At 40.1% G+C, this 14,767-nt stretch overlaps 1 protein-coding gene across 1 annotated transcript in view; it reads left to right on the top strand.

The window, feature by feature from the left end:
• ctdp1 (CTD (carboxy-terminal domain, RNA polymerase II, polypeptide A) phosphatase, subunit 1) overlaps positions 1-11,734 on the top strand; it is a 59,546-nt gene extending 47,812 nt beyond the window's left edge. Inside the window, exons 13-14 of the mRNA XM_020624861.1 lie at positions 9,679-9,916; positions 11,038-11,734. Of these exons, the coding sequence (XP_020480517.1) occupies positions 9,679-9,859 (181 nt within the window). The 3' untranslated portion in view covers positions 9,860-9,916; positions 11,038-11,734. The remainder of the gene's footprint in view (positions 1-9,678; positions 9,917-11,037) is intronic.
• The last annotated feature ends 3,033 nt before the right edge of the window (positions 11,735-14,767 follow it).

A 14,767-nucleotide genomic window follows, 5' to 3' on the forward strand; every position in this document is an offset into this window, starting at 1 on the left:
GACTTGTATTGTCTTTTCTGCTGGATGACCATTTACGTTTGAGACCAAAGAGTTCAATGTTGGTCTCACCTGACCATAGCGCCTTTTCCAATTTGGCCTCAGAATCTTCCAGGTGCTCTTTGGCGAAGCTCAAAAGAGACTTAATGTCACCTTTCTTGAGGAGTGTTTTTCTTTTCTTGCAGCCCTGACAGACAAGTCAGACTTGTGGAGCACTCATGATTTTGTTGTCATATACATAAAATGGCCACTTTTTGTCATGAAGTCCTGTAACTCCTTCAGTTGTCATTGGTCTCTTGGTTGCCTCTTTGACCGGTTTCCTTACTCGTTCTGCTGCCCACTTTGGAAATACAGCCTGACCCAGGCAGAGTCGTGGTGCTACCAGATACATTCCACTTCTCAGTTATAGACTTAACTGTGCTCCTAGGGGTAGATGAATCCTTTGATTTCCTTTTGTACCCATCTCCTGATATGTGCCTTTCCACAACTTTGTCCCTGAGATCTTATGACAGCGCTTCGCCACTCATAGTAGACTGCTTTCAGTTGCACTAACAAGCCTGGAATGGTCTAGGAACAGTTTCTTTTATTCTGAACTAATTGCAATCTTTACAACTGATCACAGATGATCCGGAAGGTGATTAGTTACACCTGGCTGAATTTACAAGTGCTCCACTGGCTTTTTCCATTTTTTTTTTATCCATTTATTCATTCAGAGCTGTTGCTATTTTTTTCTCTTACTTGTATGTTGTAACCTGCACTGACTAAATAAAGCTACAAAACATCTGTTTGTGTGTTTTCATTTCAGGCTGTGAAACAACAAAATATGAATGTCTTGAAAGGGATGAGTCTTTTCTTTACTCACGCTATTTACTGCACACCCCAGTGAAAGAACAAACATATGACCCAAGCGTGTTCTGTTTTTGCCAATTGTTCTGTGTGACATTCATACTGCTAGGGTTAGAGGTTCCACTCCCAACAAGAATGTTCATGCAGGACTGTAGGAGCTGTCTGCACGTCAGACAGAGATGTTAATATTGTCAGTCTACTATTTTGAATCTCATTCCTCAGACCAGTGTGCGTGTGTCGTCTGTCACTGTCAGCTAGCTTGAGTGGGCTTTAATATTTGTGTAGTATGAGACATACAGAAGCCAGCAGGGGTAATGCGTGTGTTTGCTTAGCTCTGATAGAACGTAAAGACAGAAAGCTCTAAAGGAAAATCTCACCTCAAATATTTTATGAGCAGGGACATTCTGAGCTTATAAATATATTCAGCTTTTGAACTGGTCAAAATGCAAGTTCCTGTTAAAAATGGCACATATATTCCACAACTCAGCACTCTAACTCCAGTGAGTTCTTCTTTGAAGAGTTTGCTTTCCTTTCTCAAGGTCAGCTTTACATTTTATGGTTGTTTTTTGGTGCATTGAATGTTGCAAGTACCAAACAGGAGGCCTCTTTTTTATAGGATATTCTTTAACTAATAGCTCACCCTGTCAAACCATAAAAAGTAAGATGGCAGACATTTTTCTTTCCTGTGCTCTTTGAACCAGCTGCAGGGTCCGGAATTCTGTGAAAAGATCATCTGTCCCTGTCAAAGCTGGTGCTGCTGTAAGCAGACAGAGAAAATAAGTAGGTTCTTTGAAAGGACACCTGGGGGCTTTAATCTGATTCTGCTGCCTGTGGCTGAGCCAGAGATGGGGATGTTTTGCTGCAGGCATGGGTGACTGGGGAGATCTAACTGATACTGACAGTGAATCACACAGTTGACATGCTGCATCACACCTTTGTCACACTCATTGCTCTAGTATTACTGTATATTGTCAGCAAGTTACATTTTTTTCATCTGTTAGAAGGGTTTAGTGAAACCTTGTGAAGGAAATAACCCTAATTTACCTTTGTTTTAAAAACATTAAATATTAATATCACAACTGTCAGCTGTTTTATCAGTAAGCTAGGCAGCCTACACACAGTGAATACTTCTAGTCTGGGCCGGCAGTGAATGTAAAATTTATGGCAACCATATTACAACTTTTTACAGTACTTGCACTGTATTAAAGCCATTTTGTAGTAATTAAAGTTCCCGCCATTAAATTCTACATGAGCCGCATGGGTTAAAACATCACATGTGCCTAAAGTAGCATTTAATTGACTTTCTTTTCCTTTTATGAGCTCTGGTTTAAAGCAGTGGACATGTACGATAGAAACAGAGGGATTGCTTTCACGTGCTTTCTGTAAAACCAGCAGCATGTCTAGAAACATTTTAAAGTTCAATATTTCTACGGTATATTAATGGTTACAGTGGCTATAAACAACAGAGTCTACAGTTCCCCATAGCTTTAAGGAGCTTTTTGGCATCTTTCAGCAGTGTTTTGGTTTTGGTCAGTTACTTCCTAATAGTAAAGATCCACTATGTTAACTCATTTGTATCTGGCTACTACAAAGGAATTAGGTGCTACCGTAACAATTTTTTTTCCATTTACTTTTTTATTGAAAAAGCACGCTGCATATTGAGTACAATAGGCAATGTATTACCATACAATACTTTTGCTTTTTTCTTTTTTTTTTTTAAACCAGGAAAACAAAATGAAAAACAACAACAAACAAAGAACATGACTGGGGCTGGGGAACCACTTCTCTATTGGTACCTCACTGTGTATAGATAGTCAATGTAGCTTCACTACTACATAGGCACCCAGTAGTTTTACACAAAGTCAGGCCTTACAGGTTTCACATATTTCGTCCATTTCGACCATATCTGGTAAAATGTGTCCTTCTGCAGTCTGAGTGAAAAGGACATTTTTTTTTCCGTTGTATAAATCTCTTGTATGATGTCTGTTCTGACTTGTATATAGCCTTAGTTTAGTTATGTACGTTGGCCCTTTAAGTGAGACAGGAAGTGCACAACAAGGCCATATCTCGCAGCGGTAAATAAGTTAGCAAGAGTTAGCGGTGGTTGTGCTATGTCGACGCGCTGTAGTGAGTGCATGAAAGGCATTCTCTGTAAGTATTGCTGTAACAATAATACATGAAAACGCACATCAGATACAAAATGACAAAGTTCAAGCAGTCGACGTTATTATAAGCTAATTATTTTCAAGGGATTTAGCATTGTAATAACTTTCAGAACTGATGTTAAGTATTTATTTTACACTCACTAAGCCTTAAAAGATATTTTTTCCACACCAGCATCCTGAAGAACCATGTAGTATTTCTTTTCAACACCAGTATAGCATTTGTAGTTATGCAAGTATTTTCACTTATTTTTGACATAAGTAAAATAAAGAAAAAGGAAAAACAGAACAGAGGGGTCATTCGCCACCATCTCAAAAAAAAAAAATGTAAATAAAACCTCATTTTCCTGCAGACGTTGTCTCAGTCCTCCTGAAGGCTCTCAATTTTTCTTTGTAGCCGGGGTCTGATCCTGGGTTCTGCTGCCTCCTGGACCCTTTGGCCGCTCTATTCCAGGTCAGCCGCTTCAGCTGTTCAAGGATTGTGTCGTGCAGTTTGATGATCTTCACCGTGTAGCCTCTCCTAGTCGTATCTTTGGTCGTTTCCTCCACCGTGTTGTATATTCTGGCTCCATCTGTATATTTTACTTTTCAATCTGGCTGGGAAGAGGGTCTGAAATTGTACCTGATTTTCTTTCAGAGTTTTGCGCACATTTGCATAGTCCTTCCGCTTCTTAAGAATGAGAGGAGGGCAGTCATGATCCAATGTTATTTTTTTGGCATTCCAGGTGAATCCTCTTTTTGACCAGGCCTTGCGAAGTATCTGTTCTTAGAACTTAGAAACTTAACGACTATCGAATGTGGAGGAGCCTCATTTGGCGGGGGAGAGCCCAGTGAGCGATGTGCGCGTTCGATGTGGATATCTGACTCATCCAGCTCCAAGCCTTCCCATAGCAGCGTTTCCACAAAAGTGCTCATTGATGGGGAGTCTCGTTCTGCTAACTCTGGCAAGCCATAAATCCTAATATTCTTTCTTCTAGAATGACTCTCCAACTCCGTTAACTTGTCCTCCAACTTAATGTGTAGCTTCAGAAGTTCAGTCACCACATCCTCCGTATTGTGCATCCTCTCCTCCGCTTTCTCTATTCTACCTTCAGCTTCATCCAGTCTGCCGTTTACCTTTGCAAACTCCTCCCTGATGCCTTCCATCTGCTCCTTGTTTTCTTGGCGAAAGCCTCTTATTTCTTGCAAAAGTACTTCATGTGTAACCGGGGTATAATAATTGCACAAAATGTAACTGGGATGTAATATGTACACAGAATGTTATCAGGATGTAATATGTACACAAAATGTAACTGGGATGTAATCATTACAGAAAATGTTTTGGTACATGTGTAAGTTAGTTCACATGCCTGGTCAGAGATACCTCCAATCCACTAGGACTCGCAACTGAGCCATGCTTTTCTTCGTTGGTAGCCGGGTATAAATAGGGGTCGCGCACCTCTCCCGCTCTCTTTCCTGCACGGTGTCGAGTAGAAAGAGGTGAGCGCTCTATCCATTTACGACTATTTTACTTTTATCGCCCACCCTGGGTCGCATGGGTAAACTTGTTGTGTGTTTTTGTTTAGGAGCGAGCTGAGCATTCACTGGAGGCTAACTGTTGTATGTATTTTTTTTCTATGACCAGCAATAAAGGGCCCCGTGAATAGCAAGTGTGTCGATCCATGTGTCCCAAAGCTAACACAACGCAGCACGGCCAGTCACCAGAGGGACAGGCGAGGATTAAGAGGACAGTTTAGAGACCCAAAGGCGACCGGTTACACATGCAACTCGGCAAGTTTGTTGTAGTCTGCCATATTCTCCCCGCCCAAGATACTTTCCAATGTGTCGTTTTGTCGTTGCTTTTATATAGCCTTGTCTTACAGTGGTTAGCTTTATCCAGTGGTAGCTAGTGCTAGCGCCGGTTATCCAACTTGTCTCTTCGAGTTAATTTGCTTACTTACAGTTCGTCGGCGACAGTATATTCCGGCGTATTTTTCACCCCCTCTTGATTTTGAACTCTATCGCTATTGGTTTTTCCTGTTCTAACTTCAATTCAAGGGGGGTTATCTTTACTTTCTCTGGTTCCTTTGGGGGCTCCTCTACAACACAGCCAGCTTGGTGGTGTATCAACCGGAAGTCCTATCATAATGAATTTACCCACAGACATGGAAAATGACTGAGGGGAGTGGAACTGGAATTGGCATTGATGTTGGTCCTTATCAGTTATTGTGGTGTTTGTTTGAGAGGGATGAGGCCTTTGGATGTTGAACCTAGCCTCATAAACTTGTAGGACCTCTCTTTTCCCCAGAGAAACCAAGAAGATTTGGTCTTTGCAAGATATTAGTCCTTAAAGTTGCTTTCATTAGTTCATTACCTCCCTCATCTGTCTTCTATGCTCTGTTTCCTCCCGTTTCACTCCTTATTTGCTCCATTTGCCTTTTACTCCCTCTCCCTCGAAACCCCCTTCCTTTCTCCTGTAAACGGAGCTGTCAGAAGTGTCTGAAGTCTCACTCCTCTCCTTTTTCTCTGCCTCTGTTTTCTTTACTCCCACATTGGGATGCATTGAGGAGAGTCCTTGCTGTTACTTCTTTATCAGCAGGGATATTTATTCTGCATCACAAGATTAAACCTTGCCCTTTGTGTAAAGTCTTGGCCCTTCTAAATGATCCCCTGGGCAGCGTTAGTGCAGGACTTAAATACAAAAGCTCAAAAAGTGTGTTTCAAGTTGTGGCAGATACGGTTGTCCTGACTAATCTCTAATGATGTGTTGAAGCAGGGGTCTCTGCAGGCTCTTTGTTCACTAGCAGACCTCCTGACATCCCTAATGCAATTACATTCCCATGGTGCTTAGAGGTAATAACACCTCAACCTCGGTGTCTGTAAAAACAGCACCTTATTGCCTTTTGCACCCTCATAATCGACATTTCTCACATTTTGTCATGAACAGAATTCAGATAAATGCATATTTATTTTTGAAAAGCACCTAGAGAGGCCTTTAAATGGAAATTTTTCTAATAAATCAGTAGGAGGGGCCCACATTTTCACTCAGATTGAGGTTGTAAAAGTTGCATAAATAACTACAACACCGCCTGGTGATTGCTACCAGACAGATCAGCAGCTTAGTGCAAAGTGGTCTCACAGAGCCGGCTTTGGGCTTGGTGCATTTGATTTCTCTCTCAGCATTTTACAACTACTGGACAAGCCAGCACTACTGTACTGTTTAACCTCTCTCACTGAAAAAGAACCCTAAGTTTCTTAAAAGGAGAAACTTGTTGGGAACTTTCTTAAGTTGTGATGGCACAGTGTCGTTCACAGCCACATCTTCAGCTTTACTGGCCAGTAAGAGATCCACTAATGAACATTTTTAAGTGAAGTGTTTCATAAGATCCTATTATCTGAGCACTTGCACTGTCAATTACTATGTAAAAGAAAATAATGGGGAAACTTTGAATTTGCCTCTTGAAGTCTTATCTTTCACTTATTTTGTCGCTCAAGTTGGAGAACCCCCTCACTTTTATCTCTCCACAATTAGTTTGTGACCCCTTCTGTGGATTGTACTCCTTTTGAGGTCATTTCTTTGTAAAATCCAAAATTTCTGAGGGAACTACTGCTTCTCTCACTACAGTAATGTTAAAGGTTTCCATTTTTGTAGCAGTTTTGCTTTGGAGTTTATGCATAAAGGCTTAAACCAGTGAGTAACTGTTTAAAATAAAAATGAAAATATCATTTATCAAATTCAAAATTAAATTGATACCATTTATTATAGTTTGCTCTGCCTTGAGTATGTTAATTAAAATGGCTAAAGTGTAAATAAACTGGTAAACTGCAGGAAGTTCTCTTTGTCAGGGTGCCGTTTAACAGCATGTGCAACCAGCAGAACTAATAAAAGTAGATTACAAATGAAGCCTGTTTTGGAACTGACACGTGTGAATGTGGTGGGAATGTGTGCAGTATGTGTGCGTCTGTGGGTGGCTGGATTAATAGACCGGGGTTTAGATTGGATGTAATGATGCAAAGCAGAAAGCAATGAAGGGACTTGTCCCCACCCACCCCCTGATGTCTCCACTGGTAATATTTGGAAATGGGATAAGAGGGGGTGGTGGGATACGGGTGTAAAACCACACACTTCTCCATGTGTATATATGCACACACTTGGCTGGAATGACTCATACAGTGTCACCAACCAGAGACAGTGTCATTGATGTCAGTACACTGGGGATTGGTTCATTTTCCTACATCATCTACAAATAAACCAGTTGCCTCATCTCTTGCCATTGTTGCTGATTCTCACATTACCCTCTGACCACTGAGCTTTGACCATATTGCTCCAGAAATTAAATTTATTGTCAATTCGGAAGATCGGACCCGTGCTGTTGTACCACAAACACAACCCTTTCCCTCCCCACACACACCACAGAGTTCGGAGGGGTCTGCTGTAATTGTCATGTTACTGAGTGGCTTCGTTGATATTACTTGACATCTGACCCTTAATGAACAGTCAGCTACAGTAGAAGCACACGCTGTTGTGGGAGGTTAGCAAAGATGTCTGACAGTGGTCTGGTTTAATGATAGGGGCCCTTTCAGGAGAGTCGGTGTCAGACCCCCACAGCAGCAATATGAAACCGTGCACACCTCATTAGCATCATACTAATAAGCCACTCTGCAGAGAATGTCATGGAGAAGCTGGAGTGGAAAGAGGGAAGGCATTTGGGGTTTTTTCTTTATTTTTTGCTTGCCTATCTTTGGTTTCATCTTGAATCCACTCCATTCTCACCTTGTATTAAAATATGTCTGTTGTGGAATTCATTAACTCACATTTTAGTCAACATTATCAGATATAGCCAAAAATGCCCCTTTTCCATCTGGTAGTGCTTTGGGTAAAAAAAAAACAACAAAAAAACAAAATGAACTAAAGTGCAGGATTTGTAATTATAATGTAAAAGATGATAGATGATGAATCTTCATGACCATTCGCATGTGCACCATCCCACACAATTTCCATCACTGATTTCTCTATCTACAGACCAAAAGAAGAAATCACTAGGTGGTCTAAAAGCACCAAATTTCCAATCTTACTACTTGGCAAATCAGCTACAGTATTTAGTCAAATGGATTCAGAAGGACAGCTACAAGAGTGCATGGATAGAATTAGAGCAAAATTACTGCAAAAATAACTTGAATAACTCGGTTGCAGACCTCCCTTTTCTACCAAACTCTACTAAGAAAATGAATCACTGTAAAAACATCACAATCCTCTCAACTCTGACAGCCTGGTGGAAAGTAAACAAAATCACTAAATCATCACTTGCACCATGTAGATACACTCCAATTTGGCACAACCCTGATTTCCAACTACATAATAACCCTATCTATTTTCCAACATGGCAACACAAAGGAATCACTCACTTACTGTATATCACCTATTTGAAAATAACCAGTTCATATCATTTAATACACTGATCCAGAAGTACGGAGTTCAGAGAGAACAGTTCCTCCAGTACAATCAGCTAAAATTCATAATTAAGACAAAGTCACTACAATTGTGTAAAACATTCTATATCTTTTTGTAATGCCACGTATCTGTTGTCTTGTCTCCCATGTTCGGTCCCGTTTTGTTAATGTGTTACTTTGTTTCAATAAAAATAAACAAACAAAAAAAACCACTCTACAGTACATCAGTCATCATAACTGGACCATCTTTCTGACAGAATAACATCACATTAGAGAAAATGGCATCTACTCACAAGAATAGTTTATCAGCTTTTTATGACACATGGAACCCATTTTTAAGTCATTTCAATTTGAATCAAGTACCTGGGGCTGAGGCCACGCACAATCCCACCAACCTCTAAAATGTAACAAGTTGATTTTATTAGTAGTACTGCTATCATCATTATTATGGGTCTTTTTAATTTATTTATTTATTTACTTCCCCTCCTTTTCCCTTTCTTGCATTTCATAGACTGCATAAGTTGGAAATACCCACACTTCACACACTACAACCTCGTTAAACACTCTATATCTTTTTGTAATGTCATGTAACTGTTGTCTTGTCTCCCATGTTCGGTACTGTTTTGTTAATGTGTTTCTTTGTTTCAATAAAAAAATAAATTTCCATCACTGATGTGAGATTAACTGATAGTTTTACCAGTGAAGACGTCTCACTCTGTTGGAACAACAGAGAAGCACTCACTTCACTGTGGTTATATGCCTCTTTACCTCCTAAACGATCTCCGGCTAAAAGCAGACAGCGTGTTGTTTGTCCACCGGCTGCAGCGAGGTCACAAACCCGACAACAACCACTTTCATTTTGTCCAGTCATCAATTTAAGTCACAGCGTTAACATTAGATAGCAACTGCTGGTATGACTACGCTGGTTGCCGTTTTAACCAGAAACAAAAATGATCAGCAGAAGCTGCTACCTGAATGATTTCCACAGAGCTTTGCTAACAGGATTGTGGGTGTCACTGGCACTGTTGTTGTTATAGTCAGATCCCATTCATAATCATTCCAACTATCATTAAATGTGTCCCCACCATAAAGGAGTGTAGTCTGGTTTTGTTGTTAGTATTCTTTTTTATTTTCTGGTTGTTTGGAACCTATAAACAAAGCAAAAAAAAAAAAAAGCAACATTGTGGCCTAAGTATATTAAATGGGACATTGAGGTCATTTCTAAATCATCTTGTCTTTATAGGGGCCACAAACGTAAGCATAATGAAGCCGAGGAGGAGGATGATGATGTGGAGAACAAGCAGGGGACAGAAGAATCTGCTGACGAGTCCTCCAAAGACTCCAATGAGGAAGAGGAAGGCAGCAGCTCAGAGGCAGATGAGATGGCTGCCGCCTTGGAGGCAGAGCTTCATGACTTTATGTGACATGGAACCTGATGGAGCTCGATCCCAGGGAAAGGACGAGAAAGAACCCTACAAGTGGTACCTAAAAATTCTTTTACTCCATTGGAATAGGTGTGTATTTAGGATGAATGAGCCATGAACGTGTGTTGTATGTGTTCTAATGAAATGAATGTTCTGTACAGAAGTGACACTTTGCTGTGTAAATAAAGGCTTAGATTATTTTGTAGTATTGATATCAAGCTTTTTTGGGCATAAAACACTTTAATGTTAACATTTTATTGTAAGATAAACTATACAGGATATGAAATTTGATACTTGTTTTACTTTTTACTATTTCGATTTTTATATTCATAGGAAAAAGAAATGAACTTATAAACTATAAACTTTGCTGGTCAAACATGCCAAAGAGTTTAGAATAGGTTTGCCAAGGTGTGCAGCTAAATATTTTACTCCTGACTTCCAGTTTTGTTTTTTTTTCCTCTCTTTTGGCCTCAACAGTTTTTAGGATTATAAGTGTAACCAGCAGATCTAGACATTTGAATGTGTTTTCTCCAGTTGTTTCTTCCTTCTCCATGTTGTTTGTACATTTGATAACATATTGGTATGGTAAATTTCTCTTTGTAATAACCAGCTAAGTGGTGCACTGTCACAGTAAACTGACTCCAACTAGTTATTTTCACCTTTCCCCTGTCAGTCTTCTTCTACTTCTGTACAATATTGTACAGCTCAAAAGGACAGACACTCTCCCTAGGCGTCTGATTATGTACACTGGAGCTTAGACCTTGTGAAAATTACAATGGAACTAAAGCCTTTTTGCCAGGGCCCTCTGCGTTGCCACCCCCACTGTGCCAACAGAGTACTCGAATTCAAACTAATGTGAGTTGCAGTCTTTCATACAGTGCTGATGTCAGGTTATTTCTGGGTTTTCTGTGTGCTTCTGATCTTGGTGCTCACAGCATTAAAAAGTTTCAAAAGATTCAAGAGTAGAATCTCTTTCCTGGGTTATTCCCCTTGTTAATCTGGGTATTAGAATGTAGGAACTAATTTGTGAATAGAAAGTAGTTCCAGTGAAAACCTTTTCACAGCGGATTATGAGCAATGAACGGAGTAATAGGGGTATTGACTCTGGAGGGAGGTGCAACTTGAATAAGTAAATTGTTTAATAATTTGAGCACCATTGCTTTCTCTCCTTTGTACAGGGGTGGCAACACTAATCTTAGACAGATATCTTAAAACCCTGCCTAAACTGTCTGCATGGCTAAATACCAATAGAGGTAAGTGAGAAAATCTGTTTTTGGTCTTTTGGGTGAACAGACTCTTTAAACCTGCAAAATGCAGCTGGAGCATAAAAAAATCTCTCAAATTTACCCAAGTTGCACTTTTTCCCCTTCAGCTGACCTTTAACGTGTTTCCCTCAAAAAGTGATGAAGCCAAATTTAAAGCGAGCACAGTACTCACCAGTATCTCATCTCTTTGGTGTTTTTTGGGTTTAACCATCACAGAGCAGCCAATACAGTATGAACGCACTTTACTGGCATCAGACATTACAGGAGTTGTGCGTATTGGAGATGAACAGCTTCCATCTCTTGTCTTGTCAAACAACATCATGCAGAGTTGCCTAGTGTGATTAATGGAGTGTTTACTGTCTGTTGTAAGGATGGTTGCATTCACTGTTAATGTTTGTCATCTATCTGGAGTCAAACCCACAGCACTAAGTCTGTTCTTTTTTTCTCATTCAGAAGAGTTCTAAACAGGGGAGTTCCTACAGTACTGCACCCAACAAATATGAATAATTTCCGCTTGCAGCGAGTCATCCCGTTTAGTTTTGTGTTCATGGTGTTTTATCATCAGTTTGTCTTAAAAACCTGCATGTAAAGATACTTTTGTTAAATAAAGATGTATCACAACTGAATTTGTGGTGTTCTTTTTTGCATCCCAAAGAGGACGTGACGTGCATGAGCCAATGACTGTCCCCTGCACATAAACACTACGCGGTACTCCAGATAAAGTCGTTTCGCCTTTTGCTGACCCTCCTTTGCTGCGTGTTAAACATTGGTCTCATGATGTGTATGCCACTGTTAGACTCACATCAGGACACTACTCAGTTCTGTGTCGTGAAAACCAAACTAGAGCCACTGGGCCTTGTTCCACCTTGCCACTTGGATTGATACACATGTAGCAAACGTGTTGCAGTGTGCAAAGAACCTCTTTTTTTTTTTTCTTTGTTATTACAGCGAGACAAACTGCCTCATTATAGGAGACGATACAAGTCATCAGCCTGCAGTTCTGTGCAAGTTAGAAGCTAAAAATAAAATGGGATTCTGTATTCAAAATCAAGACAACCTAAGCCATTTGTAACTCTGGTGTAAATTGATGCAGCATCGCAATGCCTGGGTGGCTTGGCTAAAGAAAGACATCTGTGATATTACTCTATTATCCTGTCATTGAGGCAGATTAATGGGTCTTCAGGTGTGATGTTGCTTACACAGGAAACAGCAGGATAAATCACACATAGAATCTATTAATAGCATGTCTCTGGCAGCTCTGTTATGGTGCTCAGTGCACTTCTCTCCCAGAATGGCCTTAAAAGCCAAAGCAAACAGCAAGTGTTTTCCTACAGGGGGAATTTTTGTCACCTTCACAGGACTGTAGTGGTCTGATTCCATATCTGAATGTAAACACATGACCATTTGGAGCAATTTATTATTGTTGGATGATCCACAATCGTGATTCTGTGTCTAGGAAGTGAAGCCATTTACAAAACAAACTCTAGAACATATTTGCAGAATTAATGGAGGCTAATGGTAAGTGATGCTCTGAAAGAAGGGAGTTCTTTGTTCTATCAAAACATTAACAACCCACAAATCCAAAACAATCATTTATTTATCAGTTAATTTATTGGCCTGCTGTGAAGCCAGGTCAACACATTTTTATAGGCATCCCTGGAGACACCATGCTGGGAATAAACATTATGATATCGTAATAGCTGTCATCAGCGGTGAAAACTACTCAGTGGCCGAACAGGAAAAGAATAAAGCACCACTTACAGAAACACAAATGTCATCAGATTATTGAAAGTATTGAACACAGTTTACAAAATTAATCTTGGAAGTGAAACAAAAAATCTAATGAAGGTAAAAATAGTGCATGTTTGTGAGTCAATTACTTCTGCAGATATCTGAGGAATCAGTTCCTCATCACGAGGTTAAGATTAGGGACCAAGTGGTAATCTACTGATGTCATCTTCAGATAAACTGGATATGATATTCTTATGGCCTTTTACTTATACAGGTACGATATTGTTGTAAGTTGTAATGAGTCATCATTTAAAAGACTCAGCTAACAGTTCTTTTTAAAAAGCTTTCAACCCCACCTCAAAGTATTTATAAGCAGATGGAGTTTACTCGGTTCATTGGAGATTATCTGGCCAGAAAGTGGCACAGTGTTGCTAGGAGCTTGGTGATGTACTGTAGTATCTGCAGACAACTGATGTCACATCACCACTTCCCTCCACTATGCAAAAGTGAAGCCAAAATATTGTGACTATGGCAGCTGCCATCTTGCTTTTGTGCAATAAGATTCTGCTCAGCAGCGACCAGAATTGGAGTGACAGCATTGGGCCGCCAATCAAAGCTGTCAGATCGACCTAAATACACCCTTTTTACATCATCAAATAACTTCTTAAAACAAACTTGCCAAAAAATAATCGCTTATCTGCACATCAGTGTAATAGCTACTAAAAACCACAGAAGTGACCTGTAAGAAAAATGTATTTGATTTGTACTTTGAGTTTTGAAGTTTCACGTCCCATCCACTTCTATGGAGGGGGTGGAATTCATGACCTATACTACAATTGGCCACCAGGAGACAGTCAACTCGCCGTGGCTTCACTTCTGGGAGCTGTCATGATGTCCATTCTTTATACTGTCAATGCTGCAGCTCTAGTTAGTGAACTACTATAGATGGTGTGATAATCAAAATGTGCTAGCACAGTCACTGACACTGCTATTTGAGCTTGCTACTGTAACTGCAGACAAGGTGAGTGAACTACAGGAGCTGACATGTTATCATCTAACAGCTCTAGCCAGTCACAGGACCACTCCATTGAGTTAAGCTTGGGTTAAGATAGTTTCATCAGACCCAAAGTTGTTTGCTTCCTAAGGGAGCGACCACATGAAATAAGCTTTCTTTACTGGATACTGCCAGCTACTCCCACCGGTACCATCCCAAGGACAAATCTTCATGCTACAGATCTTACTTACTCTGAGCCAGATTTCTTCTTCTGTCTTCATAGATAAGATAATGTGATTGATAAGCCATAAAGGTAATAAGAAGCATCAGTCTGATTGGCACTTAAGGTCAAATCTCTGCTAAGGGTTGATAGCTTCAGAGGCTGTGTCAGTCTGAACACAGAAACTTGGGCAAGAGAGCCTCAGTAGTGACAAACTTTGAATCATGAATTCTCTAAGACAAGAAATAGAAAGAGAGCCTCAGGGTATGCGAGTGCTTTTACATGACCTTCTACTGGATCCCACCTCAACAGTGGTGTCATTTACAGTGTGCTGTTGTGGTGTTTAGGTCCCGAGAACAGAGGGTGCACATGAAGACACAGCAAGAACAAAACAAAACAAAAATCAGACCAAGCTTAAGAAGCAGTTTGTTAGGATGGATACAGTATGAACAGACTGCAGTTATGTTTTCCATTAGGCTGTGCAGATGTGTTGGATTGTAATTATCTGTCTATTGTGTATGTCAGTGTATTACAATAATAGCTAGGCGGTTTGTTTGTTGCTTATAAGACAACAGCTGTAGTGGTGATACATTTGTCAGAAGAGACCATAACTTTTGACACAGAACATTACAGGGTATTATTTGATGAAGCTGCCACAAAAAAGGCTGCCTCTCCAAAAAACAATTCATCAGAAAGAG

The sequence above is a fragment of the Monopterus albus genome, unplaced genomic scaffold, assembly GCF_001952655.1.
Source record: "Monopterus albus unplaced genomic scaffold, M_albus_1.0 scaffold340.1, whole genome shotgun sequence".
NCBI lineage: Eukaryota > Metazoa > Chordata > Actinopteri > Synbranchiformes > Synbranchidae > Monopterus > Monopterus albus.